General features: G+C 46.4%; 1 protein-coding gene across 8 annotated transcripts in view; it reads left to right on the top strand.

Annotated features, from left to right (window-relative positions):
- LOC123768916 (Ankyrin repeat-rich membrane spanning) overlaps positions 1-26491 on the top strand; it is an 866672-nt gene that overhangs the window by 817846 nt on the left and 22335 nt on the right. For all 8 annotated transcript variants that reach the window (XM_069309136.1, XM_069309137.1, XM_069309135.1 and 5 more), the window contains one exon: positions 10695-10830. In XM_069309136.1, the coding sequence (XP_069165237.1) occupies positions 10695-10830 (136 nt within the window). The remainder of the gene's footprint in view (positions 1-10694; positions 10831-26491) is intronic.

The following is a 26491-nucleotide window of genomic DNA, read 5'->3' as shown; positions in this document are numbered from 1 at the left end:
TGTCACCTGAGGACCACATACAGAACATTGTGGGAGGAACCTGTGCTATGCTTTCCAATTTCAGAATTGCTTTTAAATACTGTACATGGATGGTGAAATACTAAAGAAATTGTTCACGATCTTTGTGCTACCAAAGCTGGAATATGCAGTGGTTGTTTGGTTCATATTTTAAATCAAAATCTTTAGATTTAGATTCTTAAGAAACACATCAACAAACTGAAAAGTTACAAAAACATGCAACTAAATGGTTCCTGGAACTGAAAGACAAGTGCTATGAGGAGAGGTTAGAGGCATTAAATATGTAAAAGCTAGAAGATTGAAGAAAAAGAGGCAAAATGATCACTTCATACAAAATAACAACAGGAATCGACAAAATTGATAGGGAAGAATTCCTGAGACTTGGAACTGCAAGAACAAGAGGGCATTGATTTAAGCTAACTAAACAAAGCTGGCAAAGAAATATAAGAAAATTCACTTTTGCAAACAGAGTGGTAGAGGGTTGGGGCATGTTAAGTAAGGTGGTGGATGCCAAAACTATCAGTAGTTTCAAAGTGTTATATGACAGAGCATACTGAGAAGACAGGACATCATGAGCATAACTCTCATCCTATAACTACACATTGGTAATGACACTTTCCTTTAGATTTAAACTTGGGTAATTATCAGAGCCACAACTACCACACCAGAACCACAACAAAGATGAAATCACTTGATAAAGATAGTATTAACAAATGAGACCTCAAACAAGGAAATTCTAGCAAAGATAATCAAACAGCAATATACTGTATAATGGAATACAAAAAAGATTTCCTTTTGTATTCCATTACATGTAATAGAATACAAATGTGGAGTTTTGTATTAAAAAAGTTTCGTAAATGTGGATGAACCATGACCAAGGATCAGAGAATTCAGGCAGCAGATGCAAGAAAGAGGCACAGGATGAGGGAAGGGAACCAGAGAACCACATTCTCCAACCCAACAGTGCAGGAGGGAAGTGGGAACCTATAACCAGCAATTTTGAAACCCCAGAGAGTGATGCAACACCCTCACCTACTACCCTATAGGAACTCCCCTACCCTATAGGGTGGGGAGTTTCACCTCCCCACCCGAAGCCCAAGTCAATCCTGCCCCCACATACAATGCCTGTCACCCACATCCTCCTAACCTCCCCCCCTTCTTCATCCCAAGCACCCCTTGCCTTCCCAATTCCTTTGGTTCCCTCCTGCCTCAAGCAATCCTAGGCAAGACCTAAGTGCCTCATCCTCCACCCCATCTCCGTCCATCCCTGTTAACTACCCCACAGAACAGCAAACCAACCCAAATAGCCACCTACTACACCAGTGAAGAGAGTGTGAGATAATGGACATGGGATCTCTTCTTGAGGTTATCTTGAGATGATTTCGGGGCTTTAGTGTCCCCGCGGCCCAGTCCTCGACCAGGCCTCCACCCCCAGGAAGCAGCCCGTGACAGCTGACTAACACCCAGGTACCTATTTTACTGCTAGGTAACAGGGGCATAGGGTGAAAGAAACTCTGCCCATTGTTTCTCGCCGGCGTCCGGGATCGAACCCGGGACCACAGGATCACAAGTCCAGTGTGCTGTTTGCTCGGCCGACTGGCTCCCTCCCGGAAAGGGAGCTTCAAGGTAATGTACTCAAATATCAATGGAATTACAAATAAAGCAAGTGAATTGGAGAAAAGGTCACAAAATGTCAAGCCAGATGTAATAGGTCTCACATAAATGAAATTTTTGAGCATCATAACAAATGCAGCATTTCTTCAAAATATAGTAAGGAAAGAAAGGGGAGTGAGAGGAAAAGGATAAGTCATGTTGATAAAGAAATACAGTACTGGAGTTTAGAAGAAAGGGATATTCCAGGCTGTGAAGGATTCAGAGACAACATTACAGGAACTATGACAATGGGGGAGACCCTAAGATAATATGGTAGTAATTTATAACCTAACATTAAATGACAGAAGACCCAACCAGGAGTATGATAGAAACAACATGGCAACCATTAATGTAGTAGAGAGTGCAACTTTGGCTGCCTGGAGGAATTTATTTTTTCATTTGTTGAACTTTAAAGTCTGGAATTTATCCAGACTTTTAATCATTGGCAGACTTCAACTAGGAAAGATAGACAGGGAGAACAGAAAATCACATGGAGGAACAGATACATAGAGAGCTAAACTATTGGATGTGGCAACATGAAACTTTCTGAAACAACATGTCGAGGGACCCACAAGAATGAGAGGCAATGATGAACCAGCTAGACTCAACCTGATACTCACCCTGAATTAGTCAGATATAAGGAAAGTCAAATTGGAAGCCTTATGAGTATGAGTGACTACAGTAATTGTCTTATACAGTAATACAGTAATAGTGATTAGTAACTACTGTGGTAATCACTCATTCCCATGGGGGTTTCCTAATTTGACTTCCCTACTGACATTTGAGTATTTGGTGGAAATAGAAATACTGTAACCTATCCATGGAGGAGACCAGAAAGGGAAGGGCTGGCTTACTGAAGAGGAATCTATGATGAAATGAGGAGATTCCTAATGGGAATACCATGGGAAATAGAGCTTAGAGAAAAGGACTGTACAATGTATGATATGCTACATCACCGAGAAGTGCCAGGAAGCAGGAAACAAGTTTACCCTGGCACAAAAGGAGAAAAAAATAAAAATCAACAAAAGAATCCATGGTTCAATGAGGCATGTTAGGAAGCAAAGCAATTGAGTACAAGAATATGGAGAAACTGCAGAAATAAGAGACCACCAGAGAGCAGAGGAAGATACCAGAGTGCCAGGAATGAGTACCTCAGTGGGAGGAGAGAAGCAGGGAGAAAGTATAATAAAGACATAGTATGATAATGACATAGAAAGTAAAGCCAAGACTCAACATAGTATGATAATGACATAGAAAGTAGAGCCAAGACCCAACCAAAACTGGTCCACAGCCACATCAGGAAGAAAACAGCAGTGAAGGAGCAGGTGATGAAACTGAGAAAAGGGGAGAACAGATACACATAATAACAAGATGGTGTGTGAAGAGCTCAACAGGAGCTCAACATCATTAAACTTTCAGATACAGTAGGTGCTCTACAACAATGAACTACTGTAATTTACTTGATACTATTTATTGTACCTCTTTATTACTTGAGAAAATAAAACCAAACTTCAGTATGTTTCCATTGTACAAATACAAATACAAATATTTATTCAGGTAAAGTACAGTACATACATACAAGGTGAAATACAAAAGTTGATGGATTTATAGATAGAGCTAGTACATACAATGCCTAAAGCCACTATTACGCAAAGCGTTTCAGGCAGAAAAAACACTTAAGACTAAAACTTAATACTAAATTTTAATTAATTAATTAATTAAAATTAATACTTGAAGTAAATTGAGGGAGGTATCCTAGTCCCCAATGTCAGGCATATCTAGCAATATAATAAACTATATGATATACTGTGCTCTTAAAATGCAAAGTCCTGACCATCTCACAGTACAAACAGCGTTAAGTAGGCTAGGTGGTAGGTGGATGTGTGTGAACAGATGGGGGAGAGGGAAGTGTGGGTAGGCAAGTGGGTGATGTAATTATCTAAGTGTACATCTAAAGGAAAATGTAATTACCTAAGTGTAATTACAGGATGAGAGCTATGCTCATGGTGTCCTGTCTTTCCAGCACTCTTTGTCATCTAACGCTTTAAAACTGGTGACGGTTTTGACCTCCATGACCTTCTCACTTAGCTTGATCCAACCATCTACCACTTTGTTTGCAAAAGTGAATTTTTTAATACAGTATTTTTTCAACAGTTTTGTTTAGTTAGCTTAAATCTATGACCAATTGTTCTTGAAATTTCAAGGTTTCGAGAATTCTTTTATCAGTTTTGTCGATTCCTGTTACTATTTTGTATGTAGTGATCACCACCACTTTTTTTTATCATCTAGATTTGGCATATTTAATGTGTCTAACCTCTCCTCGTAGCTCTTGTTTTTCAGTTCTAGGAACCATTTAGTTGCATGTCTTTGCAGCTATTCCAAAATACTTTTTTTTTTTTTTTTTTTTTTTTTTTTTGAGATATATACAAGAGTTGTTACATTCTTGTACAGCCACTAGTACGCGTAGCGTTTCGGGCAGGTCCCTGGAATACGATCCCCTGCCGCGAAGAATCGTTTTTTTCATCCAAGTACACATTTTACTGTTGAGTTAAACAGAGGCCACAGTTAAGGAATTGACCCCCAGTAAATCCTCCCCGGCCAGGATACGAACCCATGACATAGCGCTCGCGGAACGCCAGGCGAGTGTCTTACCACTACACCACGGAGACTGTTGTGCTGATGTGGTTCTTGAGATACAGACACCACACAACTGCTGTATATTCCATCTTTGGTCTCACACAGATTGTGAACAATTTCTTTCATAGTTTACTGTCCATGGACTTGAAACAGTTCTAAAGTAGTGTATCATATGGTGCAACACTACTGGAGCTTCTGGCTTTTCTTGTCAACAACCCTTAGTTCCAAATCCCCCCTCCCCCCCCCCCTCCACCCCCTCCCCCCCCCTCCACCCCCTCCCCCCCCAAAAAAAAAGAAAAAAAAAAGACAATTGATGCACCTGGAGGGAAGGCTTCAGGAAGCCACTGAGGGCTTCCCCCTCCAGAAAGAGGCATTTCATTACATTAAATGCTGTTTTTCTGGAGGAGGTCAAACAATGGTTTCCTTTAACATAAGTAACTAACCACAGATAAAAGAAAAATGGGACTAGCCTAAGGAGGAGAGCAAAGATCAAATTCTTGAAGAAGACCAGGATGAGAACCCTACCAGACAAACAAATTCAAAGAGGGTAAGGAACACTAATCAAATAAGCTGGCAGGGCCTTGTTAGACCCCCATAACCTATGAGCCCAGATTTCAACTCAAGACATAATAGAGAAGTCAGAGGTCAAAGGAACAAACTTTCAAACATCATGAACAAGGGTAGACTGCATGCTTGCTAGAATGTAAGACATTGTAGACGACCTGAGACAGACAGGCCATCAAATGAGACAAAGGAAACCAGGTCACAACACCTTCCTTGAGGTAGCCCAGATCGTCTACAGGTAGCAACTGACAGATGTAATAAATAATGCACCCCTGGCTAAACAAACTAAGAAGCAATAACAAAAAAAACTTTACCAGAAGCCATCCATCTTAATTTTAGCCAGAAAAGTAAAAGGTTGCAGACAAAAGACTGGCCACCAGGCACTTGTTTTTCCCACATCTTGTCCAAAACACTGTGCGTATAGGTGACTTTAGGTATAGTATGTACCAGCTCTATCTAGAAACCCAACACTCTGTAACTCATCTTGCATATATGTACTTTTACCTGAATAAACGTTTATTTATTTATTTATTTATTTATAAAAGAAGAAATGTACTCTTCCAGAAGAGACCACAAAGCTTCCCAACCCTGCAACCAGAGATCTCCGGACTGACTCACTGAAGAAGGCATAACAGTGGAAAGGTGCCCAGGTTCAGACACCACATTCAGACACCCATGTTCAGACACCAAGCCCGAAGAGCCAGAAACCAATGCTAAGCATGCCACCAAAGAGCCTTAAAGATCACCCTACCAGCATAAGTCACCAGTTTGAACAACACCCAGAGCAATAACTGAACCAGAGGGGAGAGAGAGAGAAAGGAATCCCCACAACTTAAAGCCAAATCACTGCATGTGACTCATAGTGGGGAAATGGAGTCACATAGAACAGAAGCTGTTGGCTCCATGTTGATGCAAAAAAGTCCACCTTGGAGACTCAAAACATATAGCAAAGCCATTGGAAGGGCACATTAGTGACAGTCCACTCCGCAGAAATGGGACTAAGATGAGAGACCATCCATGGAGACTTTGAATACATCTACCACCTGAGCCATATGAAGAACCAAACCTCGAGAATCCAAAAGACAAACTAGTACTCTCAGAGTCCAGCTCCCTAGTCCTGCACTTCAGACAATGAACCATCTGGGAGACAGTAGAATGGAGACAGAGAACAGAGCCCAGAGATAAATAAAGCAGCTGGTGAGCCTACCCCACTGTTGCAAACTTGTGAACTATACCATGCACTAGAAGGAGGGAACCTGTCCAACAACCATGAGAAGCCTGGCAACTACCAGCCACGAAGTCCCAACCCAGGGCCAAGGTATCTGAATAGATATCGAGTGACAGAGGAGAAAGGCACCATGGGACTGAATCCTAAAAAGCCTGAAGAGTAAACTGGCAAACTAAAAGCCGGCGAAGAACCAACTGAACATTCATCCATCAAACCTGTAAGTGGCAAAAAGATGGTACTAAAGGAACCAGAACAACACTTGGAATCAAACCTTGCCCTTGGAAAAAACACCACATGGGCAAAAGACAGGTTTCTACACAACCACTTGACTAGTTGCTAAGAAATCCAGGGCATCTCCAACACCAGATGGAGACGCTCCAGCAAGTAGAGCAGAGCCACTGATAGCTATGAAATGGAAGTCGACTGAGAATCCCAAATTAGACCCAGCCACATCCAAACCTGTTATAGAGCCAACTGGAACTTACTCCAGAACACCAGAAACCTGAAACCAGTGAGCCAAAAAAGGTCCAAATCTCTGGCTTGCAGACTTGGATTGGCTGTAATCCCAAACCAGCCATTCATCAAGGAAGGCCAAAATATGAACATCCAAAAAGTGCAGCTGGGTAAAAACCAACCATAATAATCTGGGAAAAATCTGAGGGATGAGACACAAGCTGAAGAGAGAACACAAAAGCAGGAAACCCAGCACCTCACTGACTCTAAACAGTCCCTGAACCTTGAATGGAACATGAAGTGCCAAAACATGTCTCAGAGGTCTTGTAAAACCATCCAGGAAAACTACCTGCAACACTGGGTGGATCTGAGCAAAAGTGATCGTGCTAAAGGAACAGAAGAGACAGCCACCTCAGGAAAAAGAAAGGATGAAAAACTGAGAGGCAGACAGAAGGAAAAGGGACCAACCCAAATTTAAAGCATGGGAGAAGCACCACATACCAGAATGCTCGCCAAGTTATAAAGAAATCAACAACTGACTTCCAAAGGGAAAAGCAAGCAACTTTCATGCAGCCTCTAAAGACAACACTTCTGGCAACATGGCCACAACACCCAGCACTGAAGTGAAAATATCCAGGCTGCCATGGAGCTGAGCAAAGAACAGCTCAACAGTAGCTCAAAAGGGGAAAATGAGAGTGAAGTGAACATGGGACCTGTGAATCTCTACTGCTGGGGCTCCAGAAAACAAAAGCAACTGCACATAGAGCTACCACATGCCCACATTGCAGGGCAGGACCAGAGCAAACAGGCAAGCCTCCAATGGTGCAAATGAGGCACTACCCAAGGAAACCTGAAAGTTGGGGTTCAATTCAGTGTGTTCAGGTAAGCAAAAGCCAGACCATGCCCTCAAGGAAATTAATGGGTTGTCTACAAGTCAGGATTAATGGAGGACTGCAAAATCACAACCAAAAGTCTAAAGCCTACTCACACTTTAAGGAGACTGCATCCATCAAGGAAGTGAAGGTCCTGATCTCTCAAGAGGGACCAAAGAAGATCTGAATGAGTCAAAAATGGCAGAAGGCAGGGTGATGGAACCTCATGAAACAATATGCATCCGAGGACTCTTAACAAGACAAGGAAGAATGCATCTGGGGAGAAGTATCTGAGGAATCAAACTCAAATATCGATGAAGGATTGGGAAGATCTCCTGTCCATAGTGAAAAATAAACAGAAGAACCAGAGTCCAGGATCTAGAGACCCTTCTCAGACTTTTCCCCAGCCCCAGAAGCCCCAAATGAACCCTGGGGGCAGAGTAGTGTCCTGCACCTGGTTGCTGAACAGACAGGAAAGCATCTCCATAAACAAAAGGATCTGAATCAAATACATTCCCCCTGAGAAATAGTAAGTTCAGGATTCCCAGCAGGAAGTAACAACTTCCAAAGTGGAAGGGGCAATTCCTGCAGAATGCCAAGCTACACTCACAGCTAAACCCATCCCCAGACTCCAAAACTCTCAGACTTCCTGGAGCAAGAGGAGGGGGCACAGGACCTCCAGCAAGCCACTCCAAAAGGACCAGGAGACGGAAGAGGGGCACATGTAAACTGGGTGGAATTCACCCGCTGCTCCAACTCTAAATTCCTAAACATCAAAAGGGGCATAATACAGGGGAACCATCCAAACCCCAAGTAACGAACAACAAATACAGGAAAAATAAACCTGAAGTTGGCTGGTACCTGTTAGGCCTTGTCACTACAAAAATAAAATAAAGAAAAGCAATAGACAGAGGATCAGTTAAAATAGAGACCCAGCAAATGCAGACATCACAGGCCTCAGGGAAGAAGGTATTACTCACCCAACAGGCGGCATAGAAGACACAATATAAATGACCACTGGCATGTTACAAAGCCAGTAGACATCTCTCAAATGGGCAAGTAGCAACTCCAAGCAAGAGCAGTGCTTACTAGAGCTTGGAGGGAAAGACTAGTGGAGTGGTCAGACTAGTTTTCTAGTGTGACAATTCATCAGTTGACCTGGGGAATGTTGACATGGGGAGCTGGCAGCTCCTGTAGTGCTGCCACCTGGTGGTGGTCAGTTACTACTTGGGTTCGTATGACCTATCTATTGGGTAGATTGTTTGCCGAATTGTTTACTGTATTGTTTTTTCCCGGTGTGGCACCTTCTTTAAATAATTATGAGGTGAATCGTTTGATTCTTTGGTGAGGGTGATCATGAATCTTCTGCTATCTTCTTGAGGTTATCTTGAGATGATTTTGGGGCTTAGTGTCCCCGCGGCCCGTCCTCGACTAGGCCTCCTTTTTGTTACACACCCTGAGGAAGCAGCCCATAGCAGATGAATAACTCCCAGGTACCTATTTACTTCTAGGTGAACTGGGGCATCTGGGTGAAAGAAACTCTGCCCATTTGTTTCCTTCTCCACTGGGGATCGAACCCGGAACCTCAGGACTATGAATCCGAAGCTCTGTCCACTCAGCTGTCAGGCCCCCTTGCTCCCTGCACTTTTTTGAGGATGGGGTTCAGGTTTTGCTCTCTCGTACCCATTATGCTTTTAAGGACTCACAAGGACTGATGTGACTTATAGATGTTGACCAGACCACACACTAGAAATTGAAGGGACGACGACGTTTCGGTCCGTCCTGGACCATTCTCAAGTCGATTGTCAGACAATCGACTTGAGAATGGTCCAGGACGGACCGAAACGTCGTCGTCCCTTCAATTTCTAGTGTGTGGTCTGGTCAACATACTTCAGCCACGTTATTGTGACTTATAGATGTTGAGCTCTCATTGTGGCTATCTATAGGGAGCCACTGTTTGACCTCTCAAAAATGAATTTCTGAACATTTTGGATGCTTTGCATTTGACTTTGAAAGCTGCGTATTTATAAACCTCAGAGGTAGATAATCTGAAGTGGTCTTGGGTTAACTGTCTAAAGATTCATTATTGGATGGGAGACATTGGACACAAGGTGGGTAACTTTCTGACACCAATACAGTAACACAAGGGATTACAAAGGATTACTGAAGTGTATTAGTAAGTTATGATACATGATAAAGTAGTATTTATAAAAGGCACCACACTTAATGCATAAAAATGAAACATTGACTGTAATGGAACACCCTTTTCTGTGTGCCCCCAGTAGCTCCATAAACTAAGCATCAGTTCTCTCAAGTATTATCTCAACACATGAGGTGTCTTGAATTCATTCGTGGCGTACTGGGAGCCATGACCAAAAAAGTTATGCTCCCTCTCACTCTTCATTATGAGAGGGAGCAGGAAATCAGAGATCAATCACAAAATGGGGGAAAACCCACCAGGAAACATTGACCCAACAAGCCAAGTGACCGCTGAAGAAAATTAGTCACCCCTCGGTAAAACAAGACAAATGGTCACTACTGCTTAATAAATACACTACTGAAGGATATCTAATAGGAAGTGTGAAGCCAACATCAAAAAACCACGAGAAGCCCCAAGCCTGAAGAACACCCATGCTTGAATACATCTGTATGCAGAGAAAAGTTATTCTCTCACTTTTTGTAAAAATTTTCCTGCACTACGAAGTGGTTTTGGTTTCACATTTACAGTGCTGTATGATATAGCCAAACATTGAAGCATTTCATGCTCAGTGTATGTCATGAAATACAAACAGGCTTATTAAAATAAACAGTAATTGAAATGGTTAACGATTAATGCACATACTGATAAAGTATTTCATATGATGTGCATAAATAATGGCTTAATAAAATATACAAATATCGTTCCTGCTAAGTAACCTCTGTAATCTCATCCACTCTATATCTTATAAATAAATTATTATTATTATTATTATTATTATTATTATTATTATTATTATTATTATTAAATGCAACAAGTTTTACCATTCCTCAGAATGTCAGATTTTGTAAGTTGACAGAATAAATATCAAAATATACAGGTGAAGTAATAAGTATTATTTTATTTATGTATCATTCATTTATTTCTAGAATTTATTTTTATTTTATATATCTTACTAATTTATTTTTGGTTTATATAGATGATTAATTCCTAACAACCAATAATTTGTTTTATCACTTCCATTATTAAATGGTATGTAACACAGCACTCATGGTTTATGCTGCCATAACAGGTGACGATGGAGGAGCAACTGATCTTCGGGGCACTGCAAACGCTTAATGAAGAAGCATGTGAGGATGTGCTGGAGGAACAAGAAAAAATAATTGACCAGCTCCCCACACCGTCACACCTGACCACCATTCCCTCAGGTTAGTGGGAAGGAGTCAGGTTTGAATAAAAATATGATCTGTAATGGCAAGTCATTCATAGCTGCACATTCTGCAAAGGTAAGATAACAAAATAATTTAATGAAATTTGTATTCTTTCTGAAAGGGGACCACCTCAGTAGCTCCCCAAACTTAGCTCAAATACTACCAAGCCTTAGCTTAATCCACCAGGCTTGTGAGATCCATCCCTTCACCTACCAGAATCTTGCACACTTTATGAGGCAAGAAGCCCCCCTTGCTATTAGATATAAATTATGAAAATGGGAAAGCTTACCAGAAGGCATAGGCACAGTAAAATATAGAGATTGCTATTAAAGAAAGTAGGCACCCCCTAGATATGCAAGGCACAATCACTTCTGAGGTCAAATTCCCTAACAATAATACAGCTGACTGCCACCCAATGGCAGCCCAGGTTAGCTGGGGTCACACCCAGTCTGTTCCCTAGCCTATCCAACACCTGTAACCTCTGCTGGGCCTGCCATCAGCCTCTATTCTATGAGCTGATTACTCTTGAGTCACGTTGCTTCTGGGCAGTGCATGAGATTTACATGTATTCCTTTCTACTGGGCCTGATGATCGGGAACTGACAGTTTTTTTTTTAATTTTGGAGGACAGTTTCTAGAGCCCCTTGCTGGCTTCTAGAAGCTATCTCGCTGAGATGGTTCCCCACTGCTTGATCACATCAGTTGCAGGAATCCTGTTTGGCCTACTGGGAGCCAGAGTTATAACCTGGCCCTTCCCTCAGAGATGCAAGGAGCAGGAACCTTTTACTGTCCCTCACCGGGTTAAGTGTTCAGAGAGACAGCAAAGTTTTATAGACAACTGCAAGGTTCATAGAAAATGAGACAGTGAAACAGCCAAACAACTCGGCAAATGATTAAATCCAAATACAGTGGAACCTCGCTCGTAACTGGAGCCGCTAGTACTCATTTCGAGTAACGAGCAAGCCTCTCGCAGAAAAAATGTCTCAACTGATGAGCTTTCCCACGATTAACGAGTGTTTCCGCTGGTTCTCGGACACCTCCAACGACAGTTTTATTGTTGTTTCACAAGACGAGTTTTCTACATGACGAGCTCGGTGCCGGAACGGATTAAACTCGTTAATTGAGGCGTCACTTCGGTTCAGTTGAAACTAGCTAGAACCCATTAGTACTGATGGTTACCACCAGGCTGCTTGGGTCCCCCAGTCATCTCCATAGTCAGTTCATAGCTGAGCACAATGACCCAACAAACCTGGCAGGGAGGATGGGCAAGAGGAAGGCAGGGAGGATGGGCAAGAGGAAGGCAGGGAGGATGGGCAAGAGGAAGGCAGGGAGGATGGGCAAGAGGAAGGCAGGGAGGATGGGCAAGAGGAAGGCAGGGAGGATGGGCAAGAGGAAGGCAGGGAGGATGGGCAAGAGGAAGGCAGGGAGGATGGGCAAGAGGAAGGTAGGGAGGATGGGCAAGAGGAAGGCAGGGAGGATGGGCAAGAGGAAGGCAGGGAGTCACTAGGGCTCTATCAGAAAGAGGCATTTCATTACATTCCTGTTGCCTCTGTTAAGCCTTTAGCAGCATCTGGGGTCCATTTCCCAGTGGTTCCCTGACACCCTCCCTCCCTCCCTCCCTCCCTCCCAGGTCATCGAGGGGTTTCTCACATGTATTGAACTGAGGGTGATGTTGCTGGCTGACTGCAAACTACCTCCCCCTTCCCTGCACACAAGGGGGGGAGGTGGGGTGAATAAGCTAGTGCTCATTTCAAATCATTTGTTTACATTGTTGGGAGAGTTCTTCTGGCAGTTCTTGAGTCTTTGGTCTTTTCTTAAGTCTTTTTGGTCTTTCTTTTTTCTGTGGTCTGTTTTCTTTCACTGATTTTATGGGTGCTTTTCCTGGTGGTTGCATAATAAATAAATATATGCCACTGCTCTCCACCTCTCTGTAATGGGACCAGGTTCTGGCTCTTGGTCCCCAGTAGGCCATATAGAACTCTGCAGCTGATGTGACCTAGTAGTTGGCACACTATCAGTAATCGTAGCTTCAGGGAGCCATCAAAGCTCACCCAGAAATTAGGGTTTCATTATGTTCAATGCTGTTTTTTTGTATGTTTGACTAAATAGTTGGTATAAATACAGTAATCTAGTACTATACATAGAAATCACACTAATGTGATGTATATCAATGAGAAAATCAGTTGGAGCAATGAGATGACTGGAACCCAGTGATCAAGGTCCTCCCAGCTGGGCACCTTACCCCTGTACCACATCATCCATTGGGTTTGTGAGAGGACACAATATTCGTGTTCTTACATTCTTGTAAAGCCAATAACATGCATAGTATTTTGGGCAGGTTATCCAAAAAACCAGCGTTGAATGTAATGAAACGCCATTTTCTGGGTGAGTCCCGGAGGCTCCCCGGAGCTATCCCAGGCTGATATGCTAATGTCAGACTTTGGCATCAGTCATGTGTATGGAGTTCTTAGGCCTACCGGGGACCACGGCCAGAACCGGGCCCCCTCAGAGAGGCAAGGGGAGCAATGGCCTATAGAAGCCCCTGTGTAGTTGGAAGCATTCTATGTCTGCCATCGACCGGAACAGGCACCCAGAAAGGTAAGCGCCCCAAAACAAACCCCTATTCTGGTTAAAATTGCTACCTAATACCGAACTAGTGGATAGAACTCCCCAACCGAAAACAAGCAAATTAGTGTGACGTCACACACTGCCGCGCCGCTGTCTGCGCAGCTCCCCCCTCCCCGGGAGGGGGAAGGGGGAGCCCCAGACCCCCCGCGCCGGCTACCCACACCTCAGTTCTTGAGGCTGGATGTCAAAAACGCGAAAAACCGCCGACCGGAGGGAGGGAGGGATGCCGGGGAGCCTCCGGGACTCACCCAGAAAATGGCGTTTCATTACATTCAACGCTGGTTTTCTGGGGGGAGCCCCGTCGGCTCCCCGGAGCTAACTACCCACAGACAGAAAAAGAGGGACTTACCCGGGAGGCGGTCGTCGCTCACCCCTCAACTCGAAGCCGAGACAACTGGCTGCAACCGCCGACCCAAAGCAACACAGGCCCGACGAGGGCCAGGGACATTCACAAGGTAACGAGCAGCCAGGACCCTGTTCGACCGCCAAAATCCCCGCGCCCGAATATCAGACCAAGACATATTCCCAAAGACGGCAGCAAGAGCCGCGAACTTACGAACGTCATGGGCACGGGGATAGACCGCAGGCTGGCTAGACCTAATAACCCTGCGGACGACCTGAGAGACCCGAACCCGCGAACAGGGAAGAAGGGAAACCGGATCAACCCACAGCGCGTCCCCGGACACAGAAGCAGTGGCGCGCAAATAACGGCGAAGCGCAGCAACCGGACACAAAACATGATGCACCCCCAGCCTGACCAACCAAGCATCAACCACCCATGGACCCCTCCGGAACGCAGCAGTCTCATTCTTCGCCAGAAAAGAAGGAGACGGCTGCAAACGAACAAAACTATCACCACGACCAAAAGAGCAGAAACCCCTGCGCCGGAGGAGAGCATGAAGCTCCCCTACCCGACCCCCAGAGGCCAAAGCCAACAAGAAAAGTGCCTTGGAAAAACAATCCTGGACCGAAGGGGCCACAACGAAACGAGGAGATGAAAGGAAAGCGAGCACTCTGTCCAAAGACCAGGACGGCTCAGGCGACGCATGAGCAGGCCGGAGGTGAAACAACGCACGAGACAGCTTGCGAAACGGCGCAGACGTAACATCGATACCGAAAGCAAGCTGAAGCGGCTCCGCCAGCGCCGCACGATACGAAGCGACAGTGTTAGGCATAAGATGACGGTCCTGAAACAACCACGAGAGGAAGGACAAGACCACCCGAACAGACAAGGAGCTAACACGACGAAGACGCAAAAAGAAACGGAAGGACCGCCAGGAAACTTCATACTGCCGCCGAGAAGAAGCCCTCAGGTGGGACACCAACAAGGAGGCCACCTGATCACCATAGAGATGATGATAGACTCGAGTCAAAAAAACCATACGCGAAGACTCGAGGAGAAGATCGAACCAGCTACGTGACGTACCGGCCCGATCTGCTGAAAGAGGCGGAGCCGCGGGAAAACCCTCGGGTTCGGACACCGAGCAACCAGCGCCTGAAACCAAGGCTGGGCCGGCCACCAAGGGGCCAGAAGGACAACTCTCCCCTGGTAAGTCTCTAAGCGAGTCAGGACCTGGAGCAACAGCCGAACTGGGGGAAAGAGGTACAGGAACCCCCACCTCGACCAGTCGAGCCGAAAGGCATCGACCCCGACGGCCTCGCAATCGGGGAAGGGCGCCGCATAAACGGGAAGACGCCGCGACCACGCCGACGCGAAGAGGTCCACCTCGGGGCGCCCGAACGTCTGGCAAAGCCAACGGAAGGACTCGTCGTCGACCGTCCACTCCGTGGAGAGGGGAACGAAGCGAGACAGGGCGTCGGCCAAGACGTTGGACACGCCCCGTACGTGAACCGCCAGGAGAGCCAAACCCCGAGAACTCAGCAGACGAGTCACCCGAAGCGACCAACCCCAAAGAGACAAGGACCGCATCGAACCCCCGCGGTTCAGGCAATGAACCACCGGAGAGCAGTCCGAATGGAGCCGAATCGTCGATCCGCGGGCCACCCGAATCCTCCCCAGAGCAAACCACACTGCCGCGAACTCCCGCACCGTACTGTGAGCTCGACGGAAGGACGGATCCCAACGCCCCTGGCCGGCCTGGTGAGCACTGGTCACAAAACCCCAGCCGAGAGACGACGCATCCGTGTACACATCGAGCGAGGGCTCGGGTAGGCGCCAAGGCACTGAACCCCGAAAAACCCGAAGAGGAAGCCGGTGACGCAGCAACCGACGCAAGTCCCCCGGGGGTCGAACTCTGCGATCGCGAGAGAGGCGGAAGGGGGAACCCCGAAGGAACCAGAACAGCCGTCGAAGCCAAACCCGACCCGGCGGGTAGACCACCATCGCGAAGTTCAGGCTCCCGCACAGCCCCTCGAGCAACCGCCGGGTGACCCGAGGGCCCTCCAGAAACAGACGAAGGCGGGACCGCAGCCGCAGGAGAGACTCCGGAGGGAGAGACAAGGAGGCGGTCCGAGAGTCCCACACGAGACCCAGCCAAGTCCGAACCTGAGAGGGAACCAGATGGGACTTCCTCCAGTTCACCAAGAACCCGAACCCGGCGAGCTGGGAAAGAACCAAATCCCTGGCTAGCAAGCAAGCTGACTGGCTGGGAGCCCAAACCAGCCAGTCGTCGAGGTAGGCCAACACCCGAACACCTAGGAGACGCAAACGAGCCACCACAACCCGTGTAAGGCGTGTGAACACGCGAGGTGCCAGGTTCAACCCGAACGGGAGACAACGAAAGCGGTAACTCAGACGCCCCACTACAAAACCGAGCCAGTCCCTGAACCGCGGATGAATCGGGACATGCCAATAAGCGTCCCGGAGGTCCAGGGACACCATCCAAGCACCCGGCTCCAAGAGGAGCCGAACCTGAGACAGCGTAGTCATCCGAAAGGAGGGGCAATGAACCCAGGGGTTCAGACGGGACAAGTCCAGAATGAACCGCAGGTCCGCGCAGTCCCGTTTCGGAACCGGAAACAGACGGGAAACCCATCTGAGGGACGACGTCGTTTCGACGACGCCCAAGCGTACCCACTCCAAGACGACTCGACAGAGCGCAGGGGAAGAAGCCTGCCCCGCCAGCCCCGACCCCCCAAAGGGGGGAGGGGCCACCCAACGCCACCGCAGGCCGCGAGACACGACCCGAAAGGCCCACGAATCGTGGGACCAGGCGCGGGCGAACAGTGCAAGCCGCCCCCCCATCGCCCCGTCAAAGGGGCAAACCGCGAAAGGGCCGGCGACCCTTGCGAGACCCAGAACCCCGCACAGCGCGAACACCGCGCCGACCAGACGAGGGAGGGTCCGCAGGAGGAGCCAACCCCAAACCTGACACCAGAGGCCTACCACGACGAGAGGAACCCCGAGCCCTGGCACGACCTTTCCGGGAAGACCCACCCCGGGACCCCCGGAAAACCAACAAGTCCGACATCGGACGACAAGCCGCCGACGCAGCCTGAATAAACTGCGCCACGGCCGACTCCCCAAACAGGAGAGGACAAAAAGGTGAAGAACGCCTAAGAGCCAGAGCCCAAGCAGATTCCACGGAGGAACCCAGCACCGCCTGCCGACACGCGAGACGGGAAGCATAGAACAGGGAAACCGCATCCCGCAAAATCGGCGTGAACAGCTTCAACAAGGCAGCCGACGAACGCGCAGCCGAGGACAAGGTGCCGGACCCCGGGACGGACCCAAGCGTCCCCACATCCTCCACGAGCCAATCCGAAGACAGCTCCAGGAGGGAAAAGAACCGCAAGGCCGAACACAAAAGGCCCCGAGCGCGCAAGTCCTCCGCCACGAGCGCCGCCGAAAGGGAGGGAACCTGCACATGGAGCTGAACAACGCCCACATCGCGGGGAAGGGCAGGGGCAAACAAGCACTCATTCAGGTACTCAAGTTCACCCCCCAGGAAAACCTGAAGCACCGTGGAAGCTTCCCGCCACTCCAGCGTGCGGGAACGACAGAAGGAATGCCAGGAATCCAGACCAAACAAGGGGCAGTCTGCTAGCCAGGATGACTCCGGAACCTCGTAACGGAGCCAGAAAGGGAACGAAGTCCCAAACCTGAACGTGGACGGATCCATTTCCGAGGCATAATCCGGGTCACGCAGGAGGTAAGCTGCAAAGGCCGCGCGCACCACACCAGGTTGGATGAGATAAGCCGAAAACCTCCTGAAGGACGGAACCGACGTACCCGGGGGAACACGGAACCGTACCCGGGGAGGGGCCGACACCAAATCCAACTCGTACGCAGAGGGGGGGAAAGAAAACCCCACTCCTTGTAACAATAAGCCCCGCTCAGTGGGAAGAAAAACCCAGGCGGGGTCCAGCGGGGCCCAAGGCCCCCAAGTCAGCCCCTCCCCAGCCTCGAGGTCCGTCACCACAGGACCCGAGGCCGAGTCCTCTCCCCAAGCCCCGACCCCACAAGACAAGGACGGAGCAGCCGGAAAAGCTGGAGGAAGGGGGGCCCACTGGTCAGACCCTGAAGCTTCGGCCGGGAGACAAGACTCGAATGCCTCTGCCGCCCCCCCGGAAGGGGCAACCCCCGAAGCTGCCCGAGTCTCGAGATCAAGTAACCCCTGCTCCGACCCCGAAACCCTCAGACGCTTCGGGGCCGGAAGCAGGGGCGGGGGACCAGAACGAACAGAAGGGGAAGGACGAGGAGGTGCGGACTGAACCAGGATCGAAGCGACCCCCACCCCCAAGTCCGGGTCTCGAAAAGCAAAGCGGGGCAGCCCCGGGGCATCCGGGGAAGCAACCAACCGAGCGCGTTGCAACAGACGAAACCTAGACTGCAACGCACGTGCCGCCTGTACCCGAATAGAATCATCAGAGGATTGGGTAAATTGAGTCACAAGCAAGCAGCAACACTCACAGGACTCAGGGTCGAAAGTATCACCGACCCAACAGGCAGCGTGGCAGAGGCAAAAACAATGAGGGTCACCCTGAGACAAGGGGACCGAGCAACCCTCAAACTCGCACACAGCGAGTGGGGACTCCGGGGTCACATCCATCGGACCCACGCGCCCCCTAGGGGATTCCCAGGGTCCTGAGCGTTTACTTTAAGAGGACTCGCGCTCAGGTAGTCCCAGGCAGGGTGCTGCAAACCGGCGCCCAAAACTACCAAGCAAACTTCTAAAGCTGAACCCCAGGGACGTGTACACTCACGGGGACCTAGCAGGGGGCGCCACCGAGGAGAACAGTGGAAGGGCAAAAACAAACTGAATAAAATGACAGAACCCCCCACCAGGCAAAAAACAAAAAGAAAAACAAAACCCCGCAAGAGGACAGCGAACCCCAAGGAACAGAGCCGGCCGCGATGTCGGGAATTACAAGCTGAGCAGCACTCTGCGCCCCTACCAGTGCAAACTGCCTCTTACCTGCCGGTAACAAGGGAGAACAGAACACCCAAGAGCCCAACAGGCGGCCGAAAAACCGAAAGGTAAAACGGACCAGCAGAGGCAGACCCCGAGGAGCCTGTGGAAGGTGGCCCCAAGCCCCAAGGGCAGTACTTACAGGGCACCTAGGGAAGGCAGCCCTAGGCGCATGCAGCCCGAGTACTGAAGATAACTCCTGGCTCTCGCACCCACAAAACTAACACCACACTCAAAGCACAGTGCAGTAGCGACACCGGAGCCAGAGCACACGACCACCGCCAATAGCATCAGCCTCAAGAACTGAGGTGTGGGTAGCCGGCGCGGGGGGTCTGGGGCTCCCCCTTCCCCCTCCCGGGGAGGGGGGAGCTGCGCAGACAGCGGCGCGGCAGTGTGTGACGTCACACTAATTTGCTTGTTTTCGGTTGGGGAGTTCTATCCACTAGTTCGGTATTAGGTAGCAATTTTAACCAGAATAGGGGTTTGTTTTGGGGCGCTTACCTTTCTGGGTGCCTGTTCCGGTCGATGGCAGACATAGAATGCTTCCAACTACACGGGGGCTTCTATAGGCCATTGCTCCCCTTGCCTCTCTGAGGGGGCCCGGTTCTGGCCGTGGTCCCCGGTAGGCCTAAGAACTCCATACACATGACTGATGCCAAAGTCTGACATTAGCATATCAGCCTGGGATAGCTCCGGGGAGCCGACGGGGCTCCCCCCAGAAAAGCCATTCTTCTCTATCAAGGCACTGTTGTGCGTAAGCTTGGGTAGCTACTGCTGGGTCCTACCCAGAAGTCAAGCATTGAATGTAATTAAATGGTCTTTTCTGATAGACCCCCTCTGTAAATCTCTATTTTGATTATGTTCCCATCTTTCCCGTGAAGTTTTGGAGTTTTGCAAGAGCTGCTGTAGAGTGAGAGGGCACTCTGGCTGTGACCTCAGATGACTAGGGCTGCTATGTGGCAGCCCAAGTCATCTACCACCATGTGGTGGTAGATGACTACACCATGTAGTCATCTACCACAGGTGCATCACAGTTAGAGTATATACCCCTCTGGAACTATTGTTTGCCTTCTTTACCTAGAGGTGCTTATTTTTCCTTCAAACAGTTGTTTGTTATGCCTATGTTTTCTGCCGAGTTTTTCCTACTTTGTGGTTGATCTTCTACTCTTCCTGTTTCCCTAGACAGAGACAGATTATGAGTGTGGTTCCCAGTAGTCAATAAATGGGTTACAGAGCCCTCGTGTGCTAACCGCAGGCTTGGTAGTCAAGAACTACTTGGGGCCCACTATTTAAATTTTTTTCGAATGGCATTTTTAGCTACTGTACTTGCATGTTACTGTTCCAGGCATGAGATGTTCACTTTTTTTTTATTTGCTTATTTAGTTATTATTTCAGTTTAGTGCATTGGATGGCTATAAATGTTACTTTGTCATAGTCAACCAATCTTTGTAAAAATTTATTGTATGTATGTACCTTACCTAAATAAACATTTTATTTTATTTATTTTATTTTACTACAGTTCTTAATATTAGTTGGTTGATTCACATTGAGAACAATGAAACCAAACCAACTTCTCTTAAGGTGTGAAGCAGTTGTATGTTTCAGCATTATTCATGACTCTAATGGAGTTTAGAGCATATTATTGTGAAAACTTCATTGTATACTGTGTTCTGTTACACACAAACTTATTTAAAATTAAAAAAAAAAGTATCAGTGTTTCATAACAAAATCAGTATCATTTGCTTTGCAAACCTTAGTTAGGACATGTAAATAAAAACCCTTGCACATCAACTGAAAAAATCTCCAATGAAGCTTCGCTTTAATTGACAAAAATACTTATGTTTATTTAGTAATTACCTAAGTGTAATTACCTAAATGTAGTTACAGGATGAGAGCTACGCTCGTGGTGTCCCGTCTTCCCAGCACTCTTTGTCATATAACGCGTCAGTAGTTTCAAAGCGTTATATGACAAAGAGTGCTGGGAAGACGGGACACCACGAGCATAGCTCTCATCCTGTAACTACACTTAGGTAATTACTAAATAAACATAAATATTTTTGTCGATTTAAAGCGAAGCTTCATTGGAGATTTTTTTCAGTTGATGTGCAAGGGAAGGAGCACACTGATCACACTGGTACAAAGGTCCCTGGGGATGCACAGCCAGGGACAGCTCATTATAATAGATGCCCAAGGTGGCGCTAGATCACCAAATATGAATTTAAAAGAAATAAAAAAAAAGTACAGGCCCCAATGCCAAATCAAGTATAATGGAAGGTCAACTCTTATCTGAAAGTCAAACCAGACCTAATAGACCACTGCAGGATCATACAGGGCTACATTAGGTGTGGTAAATGGCTGGGGTTGTTGCACAGGAACTTGGGTAAACTGGGCTGCCATCTGGTGGCAAGTATCAATGATTCAAAGTATCTCTACCACATCATTTCCTGCCAAAGCTGTAAATGCCAAAACTCTGCTGAACTTTAAAATCCAGCTTGACAAAATTATCAGGGCAAATGGGGGGGGGGCTCTTGACAAGCCACTGGCTTTCTGTCCTCGTCAAGGCCACTAGAGTGTTAGTGGCCCTCAGGTAAATTTGTGGAATTTAAGAGTTCTGTATATATTTATTTCTCCTTAATACACACACCTACTCCTCCATTTTACCTGTTTCCTGGGGTAAGCCCCTTGTGACTCCCTGATGCTCTCTCACTGAGATGGCTCCCAACTACACGATCGCAGCAACCTTGAAATAATGTTTGGCCTGCCAGGGACCAGAGGTGACGAGTGTCAGAGAGAGAGCAGGTGACACTCCAGCATCTTGCCAGGAAAGCATTCAGAAAGTCATTGGACCCAGCAGGGAGCCGGTCGGCCGAGCAGACAGCACGCTGGACTTGTGATCGTGTGGTCCTGGGTTCGATTTCAGGCGCCGGCGAGAAACAATGAGCAGAGTTTCTTTCACCCTATGCCCCTGTTACCTAGCAGTAACCTGGGTGTTAGTCATCTGTCACGGGCTGCTTCCTGGGGGTGGAGGCCTGGTCAAGGACCTGGCCGCGGGGACACTAAAAAGCCCTGAAATCATCTCAAGATAACCTCAAGATAACCCATACAGACCACTGCTGGGTTCAAGACCGAAGCCTTGAAACCACGAAACAACCTCCCACAGCAGTGTAGACAAATATTCAAATCTCTCAAAACAATTGTTCTTGTTTTGAAACAAGCATCCCGCTTCCTGTAGGTTAGCATTCAATACCCTACCCATAACCATGCTCTAAATGGTTATGCACCATTCCTGTCATTTGTCCCATCCTTAATTAATCCTTATCCTCATATCCTTTCCAAGTACTATATAATGATGTTTATTCAGGTAAAAGTATATACATACAAAATGAGTTACATACAGAATGTTTGATTTCTAGATAGAGCTAGTATGTACTATGCCTAAAGACAGTAATATTCACAGCGTTTTGGGCAAGATGTGGGAAACCACTTAAAACTAAGACTTAATACTAATTGAGATCAAAAGCATAAAATGCACTGAAAAAGGGATAAAAAAAATAAAAAAAAGAATGACACTAATTACATGTAGGATGGAACAGCAGAAATTGCAACAGAACAACAGAAGTAACTAAATAGATACACAGTTTTCTTAAAGTTTATACATGGCAGATATCAGCAGCTATATAAGTTGGTCAATAATCAAAATTATTTGAAAATAGCAAGACATAGGTTGACATTTAGGAGGTAAGGTAGGTTACATGGAGTTGATTAAGTAGTAGTAGAGTACTTAGTTTTCTCTTAAACTGGTTGAGAGAGGGACAGTCTTTGACATGATTGGGAAGGTCTTTCCACATTTTGGGTCTCTTGATTGGGCCCCTTGAATTAGTGAAAGTTAGGTACAAAGATGCTGGATAGTTTCCTGTAAGGTAGTCCTTAACATTAGTTAGGGATGATGGAATATCATTTGCAAGGAATGTGCCAATGGATGAGAAGAAACTATTGATTTAATGGCAGTATCAGAGGCAGAAAGCTCATCATCGTCATTGGATAGGAGTATTGGCTTCTTATTCAAGATCTTCTTTGATTATAATATTTTGGAAATAGTGCTCCATATTTTCTTCATGTTGCTCTTAATATAATGGAATTTATTTCCATAGTACATGTATTTTATTTTGGTTCTCGTAATTATTTTAGTCAGCATTGATGAGTACCTCATTGAAACTTCTTTGAAGATGACCCCTAACCTATGCTTCTTCTCATGATCATGTTTGTAATTGATAGATTTAAGGGACCAGGAAATGAAATTTTTCCCTTGCTCAAATGCTTTAAAAAAAAAATTGTACATTATCTACTAGGTACATGCTCCAACTTTGTCTAAATAATCACGAACGTAACTTGAAAAACAAGAAAATTAAAAATTATTATAAAATAACTATTGAAAATTTCAGATTTTCAAATGACCATCAAAAATATTAAATATCACAAATTGGTTATTTGGTGTTGTTATGCTCTCAGAAGAGCATGTGATCTTAATTTTTATTTGTTATTACTGTATTATAGGATTCAGTATAGTTTACTGTAAAAAGAAATTGCCAATATGGCAGTTAAAATATGTGCCAAATTTTTACCAAAAAATTAATAACTCCCAACATTTAGGGTTTATGAAAAAACAATCAAATAGGATTGTAGAAGAGACAGCTGTACACACTATATGTAAAAATGGTGAGAATCGGTCAGAAACTGGATTTTTGATGCCGACTCAAAGTTGAAATTCTAGTTTTAGAGATAATTGAAGTTGAAGTTATCGACACTGAACAAGGTAGTTTTAATTAATTAATTTACTTGTATGTTTTAATAAACATTATTTGGCATTCTTACTCGAATATGTGAAAGTTGTAGGTCAATATGTATTGAAATAAAGTCAAGAAAAAATACACCCCCCCTTCCTCTGATGATTCTATTCGGGTGCGTTGCAAGTTAGGTTTCGTCTGTTGCAACGCGCTCGGTTGGTTGCTCACCTGGATGCCCCGGGGCTGCCCTGCTTTGCTTTTCAAGACCCGGACTTGGGGGTGGGAATCGCATTGATCCTGGTTCAGTCCGCACCTCCTCGTCCTTCTCCTCTTGTTGTCCTTTCTCTCTTGGTTGTTTCAGGACCATCATCTTATGCCTAACACTGTCGCCTCATATCGTGCGGCGCTGGTGGAGCCGCTTCAGCTTCCCTTCACTATCGATGTTACGTCTGCGCCGTTTCGCAAGCTGTCTCGTGCTTTATTTACCTCCGGCCTGCTCATGCGCTGCCTGAGCCATCCTGGTCTTCGCACAGAATGCTCGCTTACCTTTTGTCTCCTCGTTTCGTTGTGGCCCCTTCGGTCCAGGATTGTTTCTCCAAGGCTCTTTTCTTGTTGGCATTAGCCTCTGGGGGTTGGGTTGGTGAGCTTCATACTCTCCTCCGGCACAGGGGTTTCTGCTCTTTCAATCGTGGAGATTGTTTTGTTCGCTTGTAGCCGTCTCCTTCTTTTCTGGCGAAGAATGAGACTGCTGCGTTCTGGAGGGGTCCGTGGGTGGTTGATGCTTGGTTGGTACGGCCGGGGGTGCATCATGCTTTGTATCCGGTTGTGGCGCTTTGCCGTTATTTGCCGCGCCACAGCTTCTGTGTCCGGGGACACACTTTGGGTTGATCCGGTTTCCCTTCATCGTGATGCATCAATGAACAAATCCACAAGTGCCTGACAAGGATTCAAACCTACGTCTGTGAGCATCCCAGACGCTGCCTTAATCGACTAAGCTATGACATGGTAAAAGATTTGTGGATTTGTTAATGAATGCATCACGTTATTGTGATTTCTGTGTGTAATGAAGGAAGGGTGAAGAGGTAGAACGGCTTATTGACATAGCTCAAGTGCATGGGGGAGTTGTGTAAAACCCTGGTTTGTGTCTCGGAGAGGCTGCAGGATCCAGTAAGTTCAGTAGAACTTCGGTTTCAACTCTTTTGACCATGTCGTAGCTTAGTCGATTAAGGCAGCGTCTGGGATGCTCAAAGACGTAGGTTCGAATCCTCGTCACGGCCCTTGTGGATTTGTTCATTGATGTATCACATTATTGTGATTTCTGTGTGTTACAAAGATTGAAGTGCAGGAAACTTAGCTGCGTGCGAAAGAACACTGGCAAGTTGTGCGGTGGCAAGTGAGGACAGATGAGGGGCAGCAGAAATAATTCTTGTAGCAGGGGGGGGGGGCACACTGTGGTGATGGGTATGAACTTGCCCTCCATCTGCACTCTCAAAGGTCACATGGCCTCCAGGATGCAGAGGTTCATATTTTGACATTTAAAACAAATTATAATTTACCTGTATGTAATTGAGGGGGGATCACCATTTCTAGTGGCCTAAAAAGAGACAGAAAGCCGGTGGCTTTTTGATGACTCTTAATAACTATACTCTGTGTGGAAGGGAGGGGGAAAGGAAATATCAGGAGACAGTGCCAGTCAAGCGACTAAGACTATATAGCACTTGGAATAGATCAGGATAAGGATTTAGGATGCGATGCATAAAGGAATGGTACCCAACCACTTGGACGGTCGGAGATTGAATGCCAACCTGCATGAAGGGAGACCGTCTCTCTACCATCCAGCCCAAGTGGTTGGGTACTCTGTGTGGAAGTGGAGAGGGAAAAAATACTAATGTTGATAACCTGGGATTTATCGTCCTGTACTGTGCCCCTTAAATTTAGTCATCTGTAATCTCCAACATTAAATTCAAATACCATTTATTGAATTTGCATTCATTATTATTTAGCGTGTGTAGTGTTCTTTTTACTTATGGCACTTTTATTGAATGCAATTTTATTTTTTGCTCCTCTGGCAAGACTGATGGAAATACATAGATGTGTCACCAGTTGTTTGCTCTTACCTACACAGATGTAGTACTAGTTTCTTATTCTATAATGAATCTGCTTGGTCAGTTACTAATACGTACATAGTACACAACATTTAGAAAATAAGCAAAGTTGAAGTACAGTGTTAGAAACTGAAGGCTTATCCTTATATAAAGTGTACAGTATATATATGATAATTCACTGGTAAAGTACTATCTCCACTAACAAAAGCTGATGGGAATTGAAATCTACTAATGCCATAATAATAGTAGATGAAAACATACAGTAGTTGAAATAGAAATTTAGGTAGACTGATGTCCATATAACACTAACCCTGTAGAGGCTGACGGTGCGGACAGTGACGAAGAGTGTCTGCAGTTCCTGGTGCCGGCAGACATAGGCTGGGGGGGGTCTTCCACCCCCAGGCGCTCGTCTACATATTCACCCATGTGACAAAGGAAGTCATGTGGTAGGTACACTGGATGCCGGGTAGGTTTGGGTCCTGGCAGATGTGTGCATGTATGTCAGTAATAGCTCTCTTTGTTCCAACTACGAAATAAATACTCATTTACAAAAGTGTCTTCTTATATGACCATTGTTGGGATGGTTTTGGTGGCTCCCCATAGCCACTGAGGGACCAGTCAGAAAAGGAGTCTCATTACATTCAATGCTGGTGTTTGCACTGTCTGTTATATAAATATTTTTGCACTGATGTATTAAGCAAGTGCAGAAATGAATACAGTCTATATATTTGCATGTTGAAATAGCCGATTTATGTATTATTTGGCCTGAA

Source organism: Procambarus clarkii, chromosome 64 (genome assembly GCF_040958095.1).
Source record: "Procambarus clarkii isolate CNS0578487 chromosome 64, FALCON_Pclarkii_2.0, whole genome shotgun sequence".
Lineage (NCBI taxonomy): Eukaryota > Metazoa > Arthropoda > Malacostraca > Decapoda > Cambaridae > Procambarus > Procambarus clarkii.
Note: the sequence above shows the minus strand (reverse complement) of the source record. Positions and strands in the feature narration are given on the sequence as shown.